General features: G+C 34.7%; 2 protein-coding genes across 7 annotated transcripts; one reads left to right on the top strand and one right to left on the bottom strand.

Annotated features, from left to right (window-relative positions):
• Nucleotides 1-744: 744 nt before the first annotated feature.
• On the top strand, nt 745-5,010 carry LOC107267423 (sarcoplasmic calcium-binding protein 1). 3 transcript variants are annotated; one of them, XM_015739150.2, is made up of 5 exons: nt 745-1,072; nt 2,203-2,378; nt 2,958-3,087; nt 3,218-3,321; nt 4,585-5,010. In XM_015739150.2, the coding sequence occupies exons 2-5, from the start codon at nt 2,247-2,249 to the stop codon at nt 4,711-4,713; spliced, it is 495 nt and encodes a 164-aa protein (XP_015594636.1). In that variant the 5' UTR covers nt 745-1,072; nt 2,203-2,246; the 3' UTR covers nt 4,714-5,010. The 3 variants fall into 3 exon arrangements, with proteins under 3 accessions (XP_015594636.1, XP_015594615.1, XP_015594627.1); XM_015739129.2 differs by having other exon boundaries at nt 750-1,100; XM_015739141.2 differs by having other exon boundaries at nt 755-1,100; nt 2,203-2,369.
• Nucleotides 5,011-5,542: 532 nt separating this feature from the next.
• On the bottom strand, nt 5,543-21,212 carry LOC107267403 (NPC intracellular cholesterol transporter 1). Of its 4 annotated transcripts, none has more exons than XM_015739090.2 (20): nt 20,916-21,212; nt 17,401-17,755; nt 16,993-17,285; nt 16,666-16,858; nt 15,629-15,760; nt 14,656-14,772; nt 14,294-14,511; nt 13,846-14,150; nt 13,524-13,721; nt 13,028-13,229; nt 12,598-12,895; nt 12,316-12,443; nt 11,979-12,236; nt 11,697-11,860; nt 11,329-11,441; nt 10,503-11,086; nt 9,989-10,177; nt 9,723-9,810; nt 8,578-8,729; nt 5,543-7,501 (listed from the first exon to the last, which is right to left on the bottom strand). In XM_015739090.2, exons 1-19 carry the CDS (start codon nt 21,006-21,008, stop codon nt 8,578-8,580), a joined length of 4,080 nt encoding a protein of 1,359 aa, XP_015594576.1. In that variant the 5' UTR covers nt 21,009-21,212; the 3' UTR covers nt 5,543-7,501. The 4 variants fall into 4 exon arrangements, with proteins under 4 accessions (XP_015594576.1, XP_015594568.1, XP_015594590.1 ...); XM_015739094.2 differs by having other exon boundaries at nt 7,258-7,501; nt 8,638-8,729; XM_015739082.2 differs by lacking the exon at nt 8,578-8,729.
• Nucleotides 21,213-21,532: the final 320 nt, after the last annotated feature.

Below are 21,532 nucleotides of genomic sequence, written 5' to 3' on the forward strand. Positions count from 1 at the left end.
ACACGTCGGGTACGTTTTCGTAACTAATTATTGCTGTGCACATGGCAACCGGCTGCACACAGATGAATAACCAACCGACTAATTTCAGGCAAACACGAACCCTTGTTATCTTTCAGTTTCCCTGCTCGAAAAGTTGAATATAAAAACGTATGAACTTGAAATCAAAAACCGCCTAGAAACGCATAGACTTTATAGACTTCCAAATGATGTTTGTTTTTTAACCTAAAAATGTCTATTCCTTCTTACGGGGTTTCAATACAGGGTTATCCAAGATGTTTCTGTTTCTACCACACTGAGAACAAATCATTAGATCGAAATGATTTGTGTATTATTTTTAAAATTCGTGATTCACGTTCATCCTCAAAAATGGGTCGGCGAAAAATGATTAACGACCTGCCGTTATCTTCTACAGGATCAGAAGACTTTCCTTCAAAGAATATATATACATTGGCGATTAATCGAACATGAGTTAAATCAAGGTACAAAGAATCTGTAAACAATGCCGGTGTTTCTTATACACGACTTTTGTTTTTAGAGATTTGCTGATTTATCAACTAAAGATGTACTGTGCTTGTACATCCGGTGTTCCAGTTTTTGATTTCTCTATATCTGCGCACGTAACCATTGCTGTATCAAGTTATGACTGTACATACAATACACACTCGAGGAGAACGATGAAGGAAGTGGAAGATGTGAAAAAACAGAAGTGTCTCATTAAAGAAGCGTCAAGCCAAAGGCTGGCAAGGAAACCAAGTAAACTCGCGTAAACGAGTGACGAGTAGTTGGGCGTTCGGGCATGCCTCCCAATTTCGAGCACGGCACGTTCTAGGGATCTAAACTTAGAACGTGCTCGAGCGAGCTCGAGTTCAGTTTGAATCAACCGTCCTGACAAGAGACTCAAGGAAGGTCCGGAAACACCACTGGATCTGGAAGGAGGAAAATTGAGCGTACGAGTTAATTTCCACGGAAGCTGTAACACTGGGTGAAGGAATACCAATTACCAATTTTCAAGTTACGAGAGGAAAAAATCATAGGGACATCTTCAGTTATGGCCTACAGTTGGGACAATCGTGTCAGTTTCATTGTCAAGTTTCTTTATGGTTAGTTATACAGGATTTGGTTTTAAAGCTCTAATATTGTCTAACGCAGAACATACTGGAGTTACTTGTGCTATGAGCTTTATTATCTTTGAAATTTTAAACGAAAGATCGTGACATTTTGAATTCAGTGTATCCGTGAGCTTTTACTCCGTCTTTTTTTTGCTACATATGCTGTTCTTTTGAATGGATCGTAATGAAGTCATTCTGGACGTCTTAAAATAATAAATTCCGAACAATTAGTTTGACGAATGAAAACTTGTAATCAATGTATACGATTAATTATTGTGGATAGTTTTCTTGTTTTTCTACTACTTCAAAAACGCATTGGGATTATTAAAATTTATTATAATTTTCCTCAAGGAAGATGCATATGAGTTTATGTATTGGACATTGAATAAATATTAGTTTTGGAAGATTAAAATACGAGCGATAGAAAAATAATCAATGTCCTATATTTAATTATGATTACGTATGGCTCTGAAATGTTTGGATAAAAATTTCTTAAAATATCTCTATTTACTTTTTAGCAAATTTGTCTATTGTATGCAAAATATGTTAAGTGCCTTAAGTACTAAAGTTCTTCTATTTTAATTGGGCAAAGCATGTTTCCATATATGCATACTGAAAATTAAATCAATGTCCAATGGTGGGGTACATCCTACCATAACAATTGGCAAATTAATTATTATTAATATACCAACGTTGTTTTCATCTCTCAATTCTTTTACAATGTGTTGCAATTTCGAACTATGAAAAACCCACATCGTAGTTTTAAAGTTTGAAACATTTAAAATTCCACATACACAAAGAACATACTTAGAGAAATCCATTGCAATACTCATTTTTCAAATAACCGACGCTTGTTTCGTAAGTCCGCTCGATTATAGTTACGTAAAAGTTATTTTCTTTTTTCATAGAAACTTTTGACAAGTTCCTATAATTTATCAAGGCTGTAAATATTTTTGATTCATTTCCAGCCTATCACCTGTTGTATTCATTAGAAAATTCACTCAATGACACTATTAATGAATTGCTAATAAATTATATACTAAAGTACGAATTTTCTTACGATAATTAATCAATCCCATATGATTATCATTAGACATAGATAACAATGGAATACTGGACCAGCACGATTTCGAATGCATGGCTTTGAAGATGACGCTGATCGAAGGAAAGGGCGAATTCCATGGAAGTCGTTATCAGGAAAATCTGCACATTATGCTCTCTCTCTGGGAAGAGATAACTGAGCTTGCCGATTTCAATAAGGTAGAATTTGTAAGTCACTATTCGACACGGTACATCGTTTCTTTTATAAATGTTGTTTTCAATGCATTCCTTTAAGTAATTCGTTAATGTACGACATATGTATATCTTCTGGGAATGCATTAGGTACCGAAACTCATGTGTTTTGTGCATTTTCGCATCGTGCCATTAAACGAATTAGCGTCAGAAATTAATAATTAACCAAATTTTATATAACAAGGCACAGATAATTAATTTAATTTTCACATTAAATTATTGCATAATATTTAAAACATTGCGCATGAATCTATTGTACCTAAACAATTTTTTTAATGCAACGCAACTTGTATAGTGCATATTAACCCTTTGAGTGCTATGGGCGCATATGTGTCCGGCAAGTGTTTAAATCTAAAGAGCTCCCCACTCAAAGGTTTAGTATATCAATACATATATGTATACCTACGTGTAATTCTATCTTGGTTGTAATTTTCTGTATTTAATGCTTTTATTTGTTATAATTTTACATAGTCATGTGCATTTTCAAATAACTAATACTGTTCTAGGTTCATTTATGTATTTATGATTTAATGATTACATTTGAATATTCCATAGGACGGTATTGTAACTATCGAGGAATTCAAAAAGGCTGTGCAGAGATGTTGCGTTGGACGGTCTTACAGGGATTTCCCTCAAGCAATGAAAATGTTCATTGACAGCCATTTCAAGTTGGTAGATCTAAACGGTGAGTTGAAGGTTAAAATGGAACTAAGTCATAGTTAAAAATGGTGTAAGTCGGTATAGGATAAACGGTAATAATTCATAGCGGTTTTAATACGAAAATCAAACATACGGTACATATTTACTTTCGTTAGACGACGGCGTTATCGCAGCCGAGGAATATCGTTATAATTGTGTTACGAGGATTCCCGTGGACAACATAGACACCCTCGACGAGGCCTATCAGAACCTGCTCAACGTATGTTCTCTAGTAGTAGTAGTAGTAGTAGTAACAACCTGATAATAAGCTAATTGCATTCATATAGATCCTAACAAGTCTTAACGAAAAGTATACATATTCATTCTACTTAAAAAATGCAAATATCAGCGACTAACATATTACTTGAATCACGGCTGCAATTATTTTGAAAGAGAAAAAAGTAATGGTTATGTAAGTCCTCCTTATGATGGGATATGAAAAGATAATTCAAGTAAGAAATATAAAATGGGGTCTTTCCTACGTAACACTACGTTATTAAGAGACAATGTGCCACAGGTGCACACGTGCAATCCACTTGCAATTTTGGCACGTGGCCATAAAGAAAGGAGTTGTCACTGGTGGCGAAAGACAATTACCAAGGGAAGAAGTTTCGGCCAGCTGGATTAGTTCTTCTAGTCGATGCTTCCGTAACCAGCTGACGAGACTAGAACGGCTGCAAACAATATTCTGAGTTTTCGAAAAGACAATCACTTGACAAACTGCCAAGGCCTCTCCCGAGCTGGGCTCGTTTAAAACTGCCATTTCAATATACGTATTTCAAAGGCCTCCCACGCAGTTCGATAATCTCAGAGCTTTTTTTACAATTTTCTTTTTTTACCACCGGAAAATACATACACTTTTTTCAGCTCTTTATTATACATTTAGATCCTGACCTTATACGGTAGCTTATACGTGTTTACCGTAAAATGTTGTATTTCCTTAGGACGTCATTTTTGCTGACTTTGGCAAATCGTGGACAAATTTAAATAACCTAGTGTTAGGAAACAAGTAAATGTTTTCATTTCTGGTATATTATTTCCGCAATTGCATAAGATTAACGCGAAATACATAAGGTGACGAATTTTCAAGAAAATTTCTTACACCAACGTTACAATTCTTGTATCACGGTGTATAGCGCTGTAACTGTTCATAAATTTGTTATTAAACCAACTAAAAACAAGAGACAAGAAATAACCATTTTTATAAGAAGTAAATATTTCTTTGTCTTTCTCTCCTCTTGTTGTCACGTAAGAATTGCTTTTTCATATACTCACCTCATTTTGTCTTTTACGGTCATTATGGTCGATGGACGAGTAAAATGTGATGTCAGGGGACTCATTAGAATTTGAAGTGTATACCACGATGGCCCCTCTCAAACGTATTTTACTTGTCGACAGACTGCATCAACACCTTTTAGGAAATTGAACGTTGTGCCCTGCAAATAAGAAAAGTAATTTAATATATTTATTATTAATATTCTAGGATGATGATAGAAGACGTGGTGGCTTAACACTCTCCCGCTATCAAGAACTCTACGCACAATTCCTTGGAAATCCAGACGAAACCTGCCCAGCAGTTCATTTGTTTGGTCCATTGCATGAACTTTGTTAGTGTCAAGCAGCGTAATAAAGAACACTCGAAGTGGACGTACAAAAGACAATTGAAAAAATTAAAGGAGAAATAGATATTCATCAAGGACAAAAAATGTTCAAACGATACAACTAAGCAGTGAAGAATAATAGAACAGCTTTATTATCATTAAGATAGATTTATTATGAAATGAAAAAGGTAACGAAGCTTTAACATTGTTTATCAATATCCGAATATTTCTTATCCATCGTTTTGAATGTTAATTGTTAATGCAAAGGTTGAAAAAATAAAATATATACGAACGTTATCAAAAAATAATACATTTCTTTTCATACCACCAGCAATAATAATACATTATACTTGGCGCGAGAGTCGAAAGAGTCTCTTGATACAATTAATTATATAAAAAGATTACCAATCGCTTGAAATGCAAAGCAGCTGCAGGTAGATAGGATTCTTCAGCTGTGCGTATTTCAAAATCTTCCGTAAGACCAACACGATAATTCTTCTTTGAACGAACGCCGATTCCTCTACGATGTAAGCCTTGCAATGTTAATTAATTGTATTGGTAAGTCTAGATGCTAAAGGTGACACATTTTACGCATTTTTGGCCAGAGAACAATACCTGTAAGCTTGCAAACGGCTTTCGACGTGCCAGGTTTCCTTCAAGTCATTTCGATGTTCAAAGTGCAATAGTGAAGAGGAGCATTGATCACTCGTACACAGAAGCAACTGGTTCATTTTGAAAAATAACTTTTTCAAGTTGTTGACAATGGTTATACTGGCACAAAAACATTGGTTGATATAAATTTGTTGAATGTAACATTTATAAAATAAAACTAATGCCGTATCTATGATAAAATGACAATAGGATTTATTCACAATCTAGATCTGTATTCGTATTTCATCAATGGTACAATTATCACGTTCGACATTGAACGAACATATAAATCGATATGCCACTGCCAATTCGAGACAATTGCGTATAAACTTAAACAGTCAGATTCGAGCTAATGTATTATTCATTTATCTAACGCCTTACACTTTACGTTTCAGGGGCTTTTCACTTCACTCGCTGATAGTAAAGTACCATCGCATGTTATTAATACGTCCTAGAGAATTATCATTTATTAATTACTGCGGCTTTGTTTGTATAAAAATTGTATCTTTTTTTACGTACAAAACGTTTCCTCCGTGGACCGCGATAACGATCAATGAGAAAGAGATGAGAATCGTGAAAATCGTATGCACTCTGTGCGCACGCGCAGTAGGAAATGAAATCTATTAAATTATACTACTTATTTGAATTATCGAAATTTTAAATTTCTAATACTTTTACACCTACGTAAACAATCATGCCTTCTAGTGAAGATTGTTTTAACACTTTGAGTCCAACGGACGAAACAATTCCCATTAATACATATACAGAATTAAATATTACAGAAGATACGAAAATTAAATAATGCATTGGAAGTAAATAATAAAACTATCGCTTTGGAACGTGAATGCTGTTAAAATTACTTTTGTTCCTTTCTCTTTGATTAATTATTGTAAATGCCACTGGTAAACCTTCCAAAGACGTGAGCTTACAAAACAACACCATAGATCCTACACTGTTTCCTATACATTTTGCGACTGTAAATATTACAAATGACATCAGTAATATAATCATGAAATTCTCAGATAAATTATTCTTGAATGTGAATATTAAATTAAGCATTTTCATTAAGTTCAAATGCCGTCGGACGCGAAGCATCGAGCTTAATCAAATCCGTAGGCGCGCCATGACAAAGAATAATTATTTCTCACGCATCATTGAGATTGAGTTAAAGAAATAAATCTGTCCAAGATGGTCCTTTGGGTAATCCAAATTTTTAATCTCATACCGCAAAATTAACTTCACGAGCAATTATTCACAATTAGATAAACTACGACCAGATTAAAATTGGCATCGATCAGTTATCTATACAATTTTACATATAAGAATCATGTACAACTCTTACACTAGGTGGAAAGACTGTGCCAATGTTATATTAAATGTTATAATGTAAGTTGTAAGGTTTAAACACGGTAATGGACGGCAAAAAGAATTCGATATCGTAAAATCCCATTGATATCTTGGATTGCGGTGATAACGTCTCTTCAACAGGAACTTCAAGACATAACTTAATGGGATAACGATACGGAAAACGGAATATGTTTAATCGCGTTTCTCAACAAGAAGTATCGCACAATCTAACTATTCCAATTTTAATAACCACGTATGTATCGTGTACCGTTTTTAAAGCTATTTACAATCAATTTTCAATAAGTTCATGAAATCCCAATAATTTTAATGATATAACCATCTTGGACAAAGGCGACAAATTTATCCTCCACTATAAATAAGTTTTTTTTTTGGATTCGTATGATCCCAAGAAATAAATACTGTAACGAGTCCAGTTGCGTTACTCTCTCGGAACACTTTGGAACGGCTTAGCTACAGTCGAATTTATAGCCTTATCAAGCGAATTCCATTCACCTTCATGAGAAGTGAAATGGATTAGAATAAATTTCTGCCTAAAATTGTGTCTCCTTAAAAATTACGTTGGAAATTACTGAAAGTTTCCATTCCATTGTTTCTCTTTATCAAGCAAGAACCACTCTTATCAGTTTACGACGTTTACACTGGCGTAGGAAGTACTCGGACCTTGGGGGTTACTGCGTAGGAGAGGTGCTCTGACTGCGGGATCCTCGTCCTCGGCACTCTGGTTGATGCTTCGATTTTCATACGCGACCCTCCGGCTCGTCCTACTTCCACTCATCGGGCCTGCAGAAAGAAAATCATATTAGGAACGACTGGCATAAATTCACAATTCAATTGATTGTTTATAAATTGTGCCGAATCAACTATAGAGTGTATATAAACAATATTTATAGAGCAGCAGCTGTTACTGAGAATTTATTGTAAAGAACAGTTAATACATAATAATATTTAGAAGAAACATTCCCACAGTTATTAGGTCATTGCCAATTATTTAGAAATAAAACAACGCTCTAAACAAAAAGACAATAAGTGATTATAGGCGCACTAAAGAATGTAAGAAAAATATATCTCAAGATTAGTATACGAATACATTACAAACTTCTTAGTTGTTAACCTTTTCAAGACAACAACGGGAGATATCCTGTAGTTATGAACAAAACGGAAGACGATCCAATAGTATTAGTAACGCACGTTCCTCCATTTAACAGTTACCGAAATTGAAGGCACAGCCTGAAGTTTCTGCGGAAACATCTATGAACTCCTTACCAGTGATTCATCTCAGAGTAAAGAGAAGCTGTTGTCTTGAAAAGATTAACAGGCTTTGACTATTTATTTATTAAAATCAAGTTTCCTGGTGATTAAAAAGCTTACGAGTCACTACGCCAACTGAAATATACATCAGCATTAAGACATCGAATGATTAAATTTCAAAGCAAATGCATAATCAATTATATAATAAAATGTTATAATGGGGAATGGAAAGTAATCGATGTTGCCATATCGTACGGCTATCAGAAGAGAAAAATAAATCTACCATCTTCTTTTCTTTCACGAGTTACTAATATCATGTCCAAAAATGAATTTACAGCAAATCGCAAGAGAACAATTAAACGGATCTAACGTTAAACAATGAGCATAACAACTCATCATCGACGTATTACCAAACACCAAATACCTACAACATTTTCATAATGCACCAAAGATAATCAATAATGCATCACGAAACATATATATATCACGATACAATAATCATGCAGGTACAAATTCTTAGAAAAAGGGAGAACCACAGTAGAGAAAATTATGTTCGTTTTGTATCACGTACACAGAGAGAAAGAGAGAATGGTAGACAGACTGCATACCTATCTGTCGAATTCGATCATTCGGAAGGTAGGTGTAGGAGGAGAATTAGGTTTGCTTACACCATGATTCAAAGAAGTCTCTTGCACGCCGTCCAAGTTTTCACGTATCGCTCTTTTGTGATTGGCCAGCATCTGTCGGTTCATTGGCGAGCCTAGAATTGATGGAAAATACCGAAAACGATATTCGTTTAGTATCCGCTTCATCTCAGCACCGACAACAACTTTTACCATCTGATTCCATAGGATTCGACTCCGAAAGCCTTTCTATACTTTTATTAATTATTCTAATCAGCAATACAGCAGTGCTTCAGGTTTCTTTGTTCTATTGCGATTAAGCGTTTCGTTCACTTTGCCATGGAGTATTTTTGTATAAAATGAGATTGCACGCCTGATGACATTTCTTTGTAAATCACGTAGTGGTAATCGTGTCATTGTAATCACGTGTAATCACGTACGATTAACTTTTTAAGTGTTTTACAATGCAAGAGTTATTGTATAGAGTTATTCAGTAGAAACGCACCACTTGAAGTTAGCGCACCCATTTGAGTCTTATGGTAAAACCATGTTCAGGTTGTGAGTTTTGGCTGAATAACCTGGTATACCTATAATAGGTAGATGTTAAATTGAAAAAATGTTTTCATTGAAGGACATGCATAGGTCTCACGACACCTTAAACTATTTCTCAAGAGTATTTCTACATAAATTTTGCATCAACGATGGAAGATGAAAAGAACGTTTAGTTTAGTGTATTCCAGTTAATTGAACTGAACTGAAATTCTACCAGAAGTACTCCATTACTGTTCATCCATGAACGAAACAATTAGTCTTAGTTTAGAAAATACCTCCGCCGTACGTTCCCATAAATATAATACTTTTCCCAAGTGATTTGTTGCGGTACCATGCAGAGTAACAGGCAAATACCGAACCAAATGATTTGAGGCAATAACCAACATCGATTCTAAATGTGTGCAAAGTGCTTCAATGAAAGGTCGTTAGAAATCTCAAGCAAATGTTTTGTACGATTAGGGTGACGGTCTCTCTTCGATGCAAATGACAATTGATGATTCGATTGAGATGCATGCAGAGAAATAAATAGCCGATTATACCAGAATCTCATATATCCCGTATATAATACTATATCTCACCTATATAGCTGAGTAAAACTGGTAGGAATATTAAACCGTGAGCTGCACCGAAAAGCACGATGCCTAGGTACATTCTGAAGTAGAAAACCTGTACAAAAAACGTAAAAATAATTAACACCTTGAATACCCTACGGTATTCACCGATGATCGATTCACGTTGAATATAACATATATAAAATTGGTTGGGCATTCAACGTGTCAATTGCGTCCTAATTTATACGTATAAATTACTTATGTAAGGTGTTTAATTTGTCATGGTAACTTGCCTTGAAGATTTGACTATTAGCAAAGCCAAGGACAATTATTCCACCAAATTTCGTGAGAGTGATTCCACTAAATACTGAGCTTCCCATATTGGTGAGTGCATCAGCGGCTCTTTCGACTCTTGTCGGTTGAATGGAGACAGAGAAGGCATGCACCAAGTGACTGCAGAATTCCACAGAAATTCCAACAGCCTGTAAAAATATAGTAATCATGAAATAACAAATATTCAAAATACAACATATGTATATGGATATAAAGTAAGTTGCCTGTATAATTAATCCAAATAACCATATTACGTGCAAATAAAATTGACTCCTTTCTTGTTTTTCTTTTTAAATGAATTTACAATTTTTACAATTCGTGGAACTACGTATTATAAACCAATCTGAATGGAATAAAAATTTCTTGTAATTGATCGAATGGCGGATGACAATCAAAATGTTATCAATGATTTATTAGATTATTATATCAGACATTTTGTACGATTAAAAATGAAAAATATTTTCTATGACTCACCATGACCAGATTAACCAAGGATACGGCATTGAGGGTGATGTGCCACCAATACATAAGTCCACCAATGTTAATGACAATCATGGTGATAGTAATGAGCACGACAATAGACGAGCATATATTGAGGCCCATAAGAAGGAAGGTCACTACGAAAATGGCTAACAGAGATATTCCAATACTTTGTAGCGTATCCGGCCACATTGTCAAGTACTGCTCGTAGAAGACGTAAAAGACGCTGTATGGAAAAACTTCGACTTCACCAGTTTTCCCAGCCGCTTTCAAGTTTTTATTAAGCATTTCCGTGATGTTAGCGGAAACCCGTCTCGCGGCTCTCATAGCCTCGTAATAATCGGCAGAGCTCTTCAGTATCGTGTGATAAGCCATAAAGTAACTGGCTCCTACTCTGGACACGTGAGTTTTTGGATTTTCCCAATAATTGACACCACTGCTATAGGATGCGTGACCACCTTTTGCGCACTTATCATCTGGATTATCCTCCAAGAAGAAGGATACATAGCGACCAAAATCTTCAGGTATTGGTCTGTTATATTTATTGGCGGTGATGTTACATTTCTTACAACTCCGGTCTGAAAGAGATAATAAACACTTGATATACATAGAAGAACGTACACTCAAGCCCCAGATTAAACTTTGAAACTGTTTCGTCGTACGACTGAATAATTCATGAAAAGATCTCGTTTAGAAGTCGAGTTCAAATCTGATAGTAATCTGCAATATTCCGAAGGATAGTATTTCAAAGGGATGTTTTATTCATTTACCCTCAAACGGATACGAGATTGACAAGATGTTTAGATCAGATAATGCTTACCTGTATGAGGACAGAACGAATTGTTTCCAGGAAAGTATTTACAACAATCAGGTGACATCGACCAATCGATATAATCATCCAGCCAAGACGCCGCCGGTTTGGCGATGTAGGTCCTAAAGAAAGAAAAAAATAAAATTCGAATTTTAAATTGATTCAAAATAGTTAGTATATCTAGTACTAAGTAAACATCGATTTTAAAAATAGCATGTAAACATAGCGTTTACTTTTAGATATGTGAAACGACCGTTACTACAACGATACGTAACATGTCAAGGAGCCAAGTTATTCATACTATTTTATTTAGTTAAAAATTGTATATAGTACTTCGCTTTATTTCATTAAACATATATTACACTATAATACCCTACCTATTTGATTGTTTGGATGCGGCGAAAATTTGTCCGGTAATCGAATCACTGTTGCAATATTGCCCGCCACAAATTAAATTTTGTGTCTCGGTATCTGAATAATTGAGGCCATCTTTGACGACAAAATACATAGGGGGACCAACGGATAGATAATTGTTCAGGAACTAAAACGAATTATTTTACATTAAAGTAACAAAAAAATTGTCTAGAATGATGAAGAAATTAATAGAAAATAGAATGTACTGAGTTGTAAGCTAAATTTTGAATGCGCTTGTTACTCACTTTAAAGTATTTAAGGACAAAGCTGTCTTCAGGCATCGACAGTTCCTGGTCGAGTCCTACTTCAATATGAGGTACAACAGCAATACTCGTGCATAACCATCCGAAGAAAATTACCATGACTCCAGTACGGACCCATTTCTGCATGAGTAATGGCACGTAAGCTACCTTAAATATCTTGTAAAGAATTCCATCAACAACTTCCTCATCATTATCCTTCTTTGATCCATGAATGAAGCAACAGACATCTAATCTGTTATTCTGTAAAGAGACAATAATGTGACTTTAAGACTCTACTCAAAGCGCTGATATGCTTATGCATATTGCCATTGATACTTACAGCCTGTCGAATAGTATCCAGGGCTAGAAGACTGACAAAGCAGGTGATCTGAAGAATGAAATCAACGAGTAAGGCCAATCCCGCGTACAGCGCAAAGGCTTTAACTGCAGGCATGTCGGATAAACCGCCTAGAAAAATATTATTATTAGCCAATTAATTGCTAATTAACAATAATTATACTCACAATAAATTTCAAAGAAACATATATTTCCGAAATCCAAAAGAAATAAAGCTTAAAGAAAATATATATATATATATGCTTGTACCGCAAGTGTAACTCACCGAGGAAGAAGCAGCAACTTTCAGAGAAACTGGTGAGCAGCATGCTAGGCCCAACCTGACCCAAAGTACGTCCAATGTGTTCGGGAATAGACTCATTGGGTCTTCTACCCTCTCGTTGATGCGTCTGTACCAGGATGAATACGTTGTCTACGCCGACTGCGAGCACCAGGAAGGGAATAACCTCAATAATGATCAAAGTTGCAGGAAGTCCAACGAATCCAAAGAAACCCACAGAGCAGATCACTGACGCCAGGACAATTAATACGCCACCGAGACCCAAGGTTATTTTCGAGTCGATCTGTAAATGAAAGTTCATCAAACGACGGATTAATTATAATCAATCAAATGTTTTGAAGAAGGCGAGAAATTTCCATAGCTACTTTTATTCTTATATCTTTAGATCTAACACATTATCTTTTGATTGTCTTACCAGCAAACGACTGCACGTTCTTATCTGGCCAAGAGAAATTGCTATATAGGCGAACATGATGATGTAGGAGACAAGGATAGTTAAAATGTCTGATTGAGATTCTCGATTGAGTTCATCCTCAATTGAACGTTCCGAATTGAAGGCCACTTCCATGTAAGCGGGTTTCTTGGTCGCCGTCCAGTTCTTCATGAACTCAACAAAACTAGAAAGTAGATATTAAACATTTTTATTGACTGCGGACAGTCAATAGTAGTGTATAATAATATCATTAGCCCCCATCTTATTCATTCCTCTCACGTATACATAATATTGCCAATGTTTGTGATATGTCACTGCTTTCAACGCGAGTTTAATATTAAAGACAGCCTTTTGAATGCAAATTAGTATGTACTAATCTGTGCCCAGTAACGCTGAGGCAGAACAAAATATGAATAAATTGTTCAAACGTAAATTCATATAACTCAGCACAATATTTAGAAAGCAAACGGTAACATACGTTTTCTCCCATTCCATAGCAGGCTGCAATTTGGTCTTGTTATGATAATTATTGACCAAAAACGTGAGAATGATAGCAGTAGCCTCCTCATACGGTGGATGATTATAAGTTTGTCCCGGGGTTAAGAAACCGCCAACTGCAACATCTGGAAGAATGGGTCCTCCATATTGCGCTCGGCATCTTGGACCGTACGCGTTTCTAAAAAAAAAAAAGAAAACGATTTATACAATAGAAAGTATATTAACGCACCTGCAGCAATAAAGAATATTACATCAAATGGCCACAATTAATTTTAAATTTAGTCTTAACTATAAAGACTTACCCAGTACATTCCATAAAATGGTCAAGGTAGTTTACTTCAAAGCCATTCTCATCTACCTCAGTTTCGTTGAAAGTATCTACGCTATCTTGCCAGTATCCCCATATACTCTGAATGACACACTGAGAAACAGCACGCGGTCCGTAAAAAGGACCACTCATAGGCGCATAGCAAATATCCTTAAGAGCATAACTCCCAGGGGTAATAAGCTGCTTTATGCTCTCTTGTAGTTCTAATACTGTTAGTAAGAAACTATTGTTGAACACGGGTCCAAAAGTAATAGGACCATTTGAAGTATTGTGAACGATCTGCAACAAAAAAAATGCAACAAATTACTAAACTGTAGTATATTTAACTTCATCTCAATTGTAATATAATACGTTTCGTTGTACTAATTACAAAATCAATGAGTCTGAACAAGATGTTTTTGCTCATATACTGTTCAACTCACATTGGGTAGACCAACTGCTGAAATAATAATCTGTTCGGTTCTGTAGAAAGGCTCGAAATGACTATCGAAATAATCTCTTTCGACTCTCGATCGTGAATGTGGAGAGGCCCAGAGTTCCACTGGGTCTGTTGTAACGTGCAGATATTTTATTCCGTGTCCTAGTATCATCACGAACGACAATCCCAGGAACAGAATGAGCCAGGGTCGCGTAGCACAAACTGTACAAAAGCATCAGCCATCATTTATAAAGAAAACAATTTTATAATTTCATGTATCAAAAAGAATTATTCGCTACATAAATGCTATTGAATATTCTTTCTCTCTATTTCTACTTGCTTCGTTTACACAGCTATTTAACTTACCGGTTCCCCACCAACAGAAAACTGTGTGCAATACGTCCATTTTTGCTCCAAGACGTTCGATGCAGTTTGGTTGTCCATCAACCAAATCGGCTGGCAAATCATCAACAGATACAACACCTGAGAGAAGATGATGTTTAACATTTGAATATTATAAATGATGTAATCGTTTTTCACTGATTAAGAATAAAATTGATTGCATCGCTATTGCATTTAGTAGCATTTATAAATATTCAATGCAACTTGAAATACATAAATAATTGTCAACTACCGTATTTTATTTAACCCTTACAGATCTATAGGTCTCGCATCTTGGTAATAGATTAATGGGACACATTTTACCTACAGGTCTGTAAGGGTTGAACCAAATAAAATTTTACCTTAATCAAAAGGTATTCTGAATCAGTGAACTACAATTATTCAAGTTTGAACGATCGTTTAAAGCATTTCAATACAATTTGCTATGCACATAATCAGAGATTTACAATGACTTTCTAACAAAGTCTAACTTGCTATACAACTGCTAAAAAAAGCCTACATCTTCACGGCATTACTTATGAATATTATCAAAATTCAAATAAATTTGAATAACAATTGAATGAAACGGACGTAATCATGAAAGCAACATCAAACAAAATTATAACATAAGAACACAGAGCTTCGGTTACTGTTTAGTCACGAAGGATTGGGAGAAAATATAGAAAACTGGCAATAACAATACTGAAAACAATTAACAACTAATCGGGCATGGATCACATCACAAATCATCAGCTAGAAGCAAAACTACAATGAAGACATTTTCAACCCTGAGAAAGAACAAAGCCGTCGAATGCGACTAAAAGCGAATCAACATGCACAAACAGATGTTATACGAGCGTCAAAACGGCAAAAGAAGAGATGAACGTAAGAGACAAGAGAAAGGAGCACAGTACTGTCAAACAGTAGAAGAGTAGAACTGAAAGATAGAGGAACGTACTGGAACGTTTAGATTGAAGCGGGCTGTCCTCCTGGTCCGCTGCAAGGGCAATTCGTGCACCGTCTCCTGGATGATGGAGCCCGGCCGCTAATCGTCTACCCACTTGTCTTCCCACTACCTCGCCTCGTGCAACTGTACACACGTATCATACATACACGTCGGTCGTAGCCCTTGCCTTATTGTCATGATTTTAGAAAACCGAATGAACTTTGAGATTCCTATGGAGGAAATCGTTTGATCGAACCATATGTCAAATTTTTAATGAAGTTTCTTTAAACCTGTTTACATTTTTTTGAGTGATACTTATTTGAATAAACTTATTGTTTCAAACACTTATATGCTTCAATAAATAAGCACAGTTAAGTTATTAGGTGACAGATTTTAGATTGAATAAGGTGAACGTCAATTGATCTAGTATTTATTTTGACAATTAGAAGTGTACTCGTGTACCTTGAAAATCGCTATTATTTCTACTTTCTATTCGATAGCTATTTGGTTCACAGCAATCTCAAGAGAAGTTTCGGTTTAATCGCAGTCATCCCATATATCAGAAACTGTAAACCTCACACAAAAAGTTATATTTCAAAGCGCACACCATTATATAACGCATTGAATGAGGGATATATACATACGTAATCGTTTCTGATTTGTGTATTCATTCACATTTCTTTCATTATTATTCATTACAATACCGTGATAAATTGAACAATCATTTTTTAAAAAAACGTCCATCAGGCAATGCGTCAAAGAGGAAGAAAGATAGAGATTTATGCTCATGTTCACCAAAGCCATAAAATTCATTGTCCATAAAAGTGTAACGTAAAAAAAATTAAAAAAGATAAATAAATTGGGATGATTACAGTCCAAAACCAACTGTGAAATTAATATTGTTAGAACAACATAAAAATCGATTCCTTAATGTATTCACGATGTAAATGGCTGCTAAAACTTAAAACAATCATTTAAGAAAACTAAAATTTTAGGTAGTAATTGGTTTTTCATTTGTTTTTACACTCACTAATATATTATATACTTACCGATCTGCTTTCGTTTGCTGAAGCAGACAATGGCCATGAGGAAGAGAATAGTGCCACAAACGAAGATGATCAACATTACAACCGCATAACCGTCATATCCAGCAATAGTAAATGGTTTTGGTATTGGTGGTGCTGGTGGAGGAATCGGACAGCTAGCCTCGCAATCCAAGCAACTGCAGGCTGGAGACATTGCCTGAAAAAATTACAAAAGATTTAATAATTGCATTGTTGATTACTTCTCTGTTGGTTGTATCGGAATAACTTCGAGAAGTCGACAAATGAATAAACTAATACTGTCTGTTTAACTTAATTTCACAAAATACTCACATTCAAAGGTTTGCTGCATGGCGTGATTGTTGGATCCATTGGTGTAAAACCATTAAGTGGTGCATCGGTCTCAATATAGTTTATTTGAAACGGTACATATATATTGTTCGCAGCATCTCCCATATAGCGGAACCATTTAAATGCACTGCATCGACTTGCCCCCCATTCGCCACACATTAAATCTAATGCCAATTCACCCGTACTGGGAACGGATACTTGACTACATGACTTATATGTTCCTTCCAAGTATTTCTTAGTTATGTAAACGTCGATACCATCGACATAGGTCGTGTCTAAAAAAAAATTAACGACCATTAATTGCAATTGCGAGTCAATATTTGATACGAAAATTGTATCATGACCAAATAAATCTTCATTCTAATGTTTAGTTTAATTTATGAAACTTACTTGCATCCTCTTCAATGCTGGTAATATTAATGAAAGCACTTTGACTTTGTGAACATGTGAATTCACAGAAGTGCTTCTGAAGATTGTTCAAACAGCTCGGACATCGCTTTAAGAAGTTTGAAGCTAGTTTAATGTTTGCGTCTAAGGTCTTGAGCTGCTCAACATCACAGCACGTGCGCACGCCATCGCCAGAGTCAGTCAGTAAGTGTGGACACAATTTGTGTAAAAGTATTTGACCTTCAGTATCCAAAACTTTTGCTGTGCCATTGTACACACAATTTTTCTTATGTTGTAATACTGGATCTACGTAACACTGCCCATACCAAATGCAATGACCATCATTTGCAGCTGATGTCTGTAAATTGAACATAATAATACAATGTATATATATAAGTGACTCATATTGCATCAAATAGGCTTTTAAGAAATAATTATGATTTATCATTCACTGTTGATAAGAGTTGCGACAGTAGCATTGTATTTCCTGATATCTTGAATAGTTAATGGCTCTTTTGAAAAAATCCTACAAAGTACATTTTCAAAATATTATGATGGTTAATTGATGGCTAGAAATAAGTGAAAGTTTAATCGTAAAATCATCAAATTGTATCCTGCTGTTCAATATCAAAGAATGCTTCTCATTGACTGGTATTTTGTACTGCATAAAATAAAGAATCGATATAGTCATAACAGTACAATAAATACAAACATTGTATCATAATTTGATAACTGACTAGAATGCAACTGACAATTGATTATATAGTGGTAGAGAATTAAACAAAAATTGAATATCACAAATTCAGTATTATCAGATAAATGAAACACATACTCATAGCATGTTCCTACTAATCCAATGTTAAAAGAAATATAAATATAAATAAGAAATATATAAAGAAAAGTTGTTATCAGTAACATAAAATACATTCACGATATAAGTCTATATCAGTATAATTAAATTTTAAAAGTTAACAGCAGGTCAGACAGTCAAATTGATATATTTAACAAGTGTCACAAAATGGCTCTTGGATACAGACTGATAATTACATAAAAAAATAAGTGTATCGCAAAAATGCAACAAAGTATATTTATCATATACATAGTTATATCAATATTTTATCCTGTTTGTATTAAACATATAAATCATGCACAGAATTAGAAACAAAGGAAAATTTTATGAGACACTGCAAATCTATCATATATAGATAATATAGATAAATTTAAGTCAAGTATACTTTCCTTTATAGGTATATGAAGGATATTAGATACACATCCTTAATTTATACCAGGATAATATAAATGATATGAAACACAACTGTATTATTCAGATGATAAATCATTAATTAAATGTTTAGATTGATAATTTTACATTGCATATCTCATTAATCACTGGCATTATTTGAACTTTGCTCATTGACGCTGTGCAATTTTTTATATGCCTTGAAAATAAGCATTGCTAGGAAAAGGAAGAATAAGTTCAGTAGATCTCTTAATTTCTGAGAGACGTAAATACAATGGAAAATGATAATCTTATCGTCAAGCTTATCAAGAAAGGATAGATGACGTGACAATGACACGTATGTATCGATACAGGAACCATGGCACGGAATAAAGTTGAATCGCGAATAAGGATAAATGCTTTGAAAACCTCTAAGCAAAGATTAAAAAAATTATCCTTTTCTGCTAAAGAAGTAAAAAAAAAATAACTAATTATTTTTTGTTTACGATTCGTTTGGCACCGGAATACGTCGAATTAAAAGAAAAATTGGAGGCAATTTGACACGCAATCTCTGTCTGTGAGCGACTAAATCAAAGGATACCATTTTCAATCGGGAATTTACAGTATATGTAAAGAATGCTAGTTTGAATGCTTTAAGAATCGTATAGAAATTTGTTTTCGTAACAACGTGGTGAGGATGCTGTCCTAGTATTAGAGTCATTTCTAATGAATATTTGCGCTGACAAACCTTTCGTAATTATACATTTGGACCGTACAATCTTATATCTTGAAAGAAGAAGAAACATACGTCAGTAAGCACTACTTAAATGTACTTGCATTCGAACAGCATAATAAGATGTAAAATATCATACCGAGGACAAATTTATCATCAGTTATTGGATAAAAGCAAGTTTAGTGTACGAGTGATAAGAAGGAATTAATTATAAAGATGAGTGAAAAAGTATATGAAGTTATCTAAATGATAACAAAAAATGTATGGAATATTCGAGGAAGTCTACATTTCTGAAGTGAAACTGGAATTGTACAAAACTGTTTTTTTACACGTCTAGTTAAATCATTCGGTAGGCACGCCATTTTGAATATCATTGACGACGATGACTAATGAGACCTGTTTTATTTTTTTTCTGAAAAATGAATGTTGTATAAATCATAAGAATTATTTTTATAACGGTGGGTTATGTATTAAACTATACGAAATAAGATTGATCTCAGAACAATATGTTTACCGAATGTTGACAAAGTATTTGTGGATTGTTTGTTTGTATTTATTAATGTACAATGCGTAACTTATAACAGAAAAGGAATACTATGCATAATTTAATCATTTCCTGACGAGGTACTATTCGTAAGTGAAAAAAAAATCCTTCACAGTCACTGTAACACGATGTGCAACAATTCCTGGAAATAAGATTCATTCTAGTCAATCTTGAAAGGCAGAAATTATATCATGTCTTTCAATGAACCCATCGCATAAAAATGTATCAAGTGTTGTTTGAAAAACAAAAATTCAGCGTTACTCATCCAAGTCTTTGTTTGCTACGGAGTGAAAGAAACGAGAGTGATAAAATAAAGAATCATTATGACAAATCGTCAACAAAAGCTATCAACACGGAATAATCAGCACAAATGAAGAATCGTATTAAATGTCACTCGTAAAAATTATATCAAGGAATTACGCTGTAGATGACGCATAAATCATGTTAATCACAGTACACACGTCAAACGAGAAAAAACATGTCTGAAAGAAGGTGTACATCTAATTTTAAATAAAAAGAAATGTCTAGGTTTCTACTTTTTGTAGTGCATTAAAGATTTATAATAAAAGACACTCAAAGCGTCGCGACGCTCTCAAATTCAGAAATATTCGAATCATAGATGTTTATAAAATGAGGCCGACATCAAGTTTCCCTTAGTCTTAAGTGGGAGAGCTAGAATGATACATGGGTCATTGACAGTCTAAATATCTTCAATTTGTCACACGACTATTGGCTATATAGCTGGCTCGACCTTACGAACGTTAAGATGGTATAATTAAATTTAATAAACTAGGCGAGAGTCGATAGGCCACCGTTGCCAGTGGTACGACATGACGTCACCATCAGCAAAGAAAATGTTAGGTGTTTCGTATGTCTGCTTGAAAGGAGACTTTTGTTATTCATTGATGCATTAAGTCGCATTAGTACGTTTATCATATAATTTGTACATAACATGATATAAGCATTGAGACCGATAGAATAATAAATGTTTAGATTTAAGGCATTCAATAGTCGTCGCTTACCGCTTTCATGAAGGCCAGAATTGCGAGTAGAGCAAATGGAAGGAAGGCCGACGCCAAACCAAAGCAACTACGGCCTCGTAAGATCCCTGCCATTTTCCGTGGCTTTTTTTCGTTTTTCTAATTAGTTTTGTACACCTTTCTGCTTATCAGGTGAGTTTATTAGTTAACACGTACATTGGGTGCGTTCGCTAAAACACTAGAGTCTCTTTATATTCACTACACTGATATGACTGAATAATTTGTCAACCTTCGACCTCTTTGGTCTCTCGAGAATGACTAACTCAGCCCAACTAACCAACTGACGTATGGAGGGAACTTCGGGTATCTTCGTGGATTCTCGCGTCTTGTCGGTTCAGACGCCGTCGGATACCTTCGAATTTGAGACTCACAATCAGGCACAATCTGTGTATATTTATCTTTTTTAATTTTTATTAATAGATCACGATTAACGTTATTTAATAGGGGTGAATAGGCCGTAATGAAGAATGTAATTGAAGGTAATTGTGAAATTTGTGCTTTAAATTTCATTGTATTTTCAGCGAAACAGAAGGTCGTATGTATTCATTGGTATGGCAAACTTTAAAATGATTTTAAAATTAGGGGAACAATTTATGTTA

Source organism: Cephus cinctus, unplaced genomic scaffold (assembly GCF_000341935.2).
Source record: "Cephus cinctus unplaced genomic scaffold, Ccin1 Ccin1_scaffold0029, whole genome shotgun sequence".
NCBI classification, from domain to species: domain Eukaryota; kingdom Metazoa; phylum Arthropoda; class Insecta; order Hymenoptera; family Cephidae; genus Cephus; species Cephus cinctus.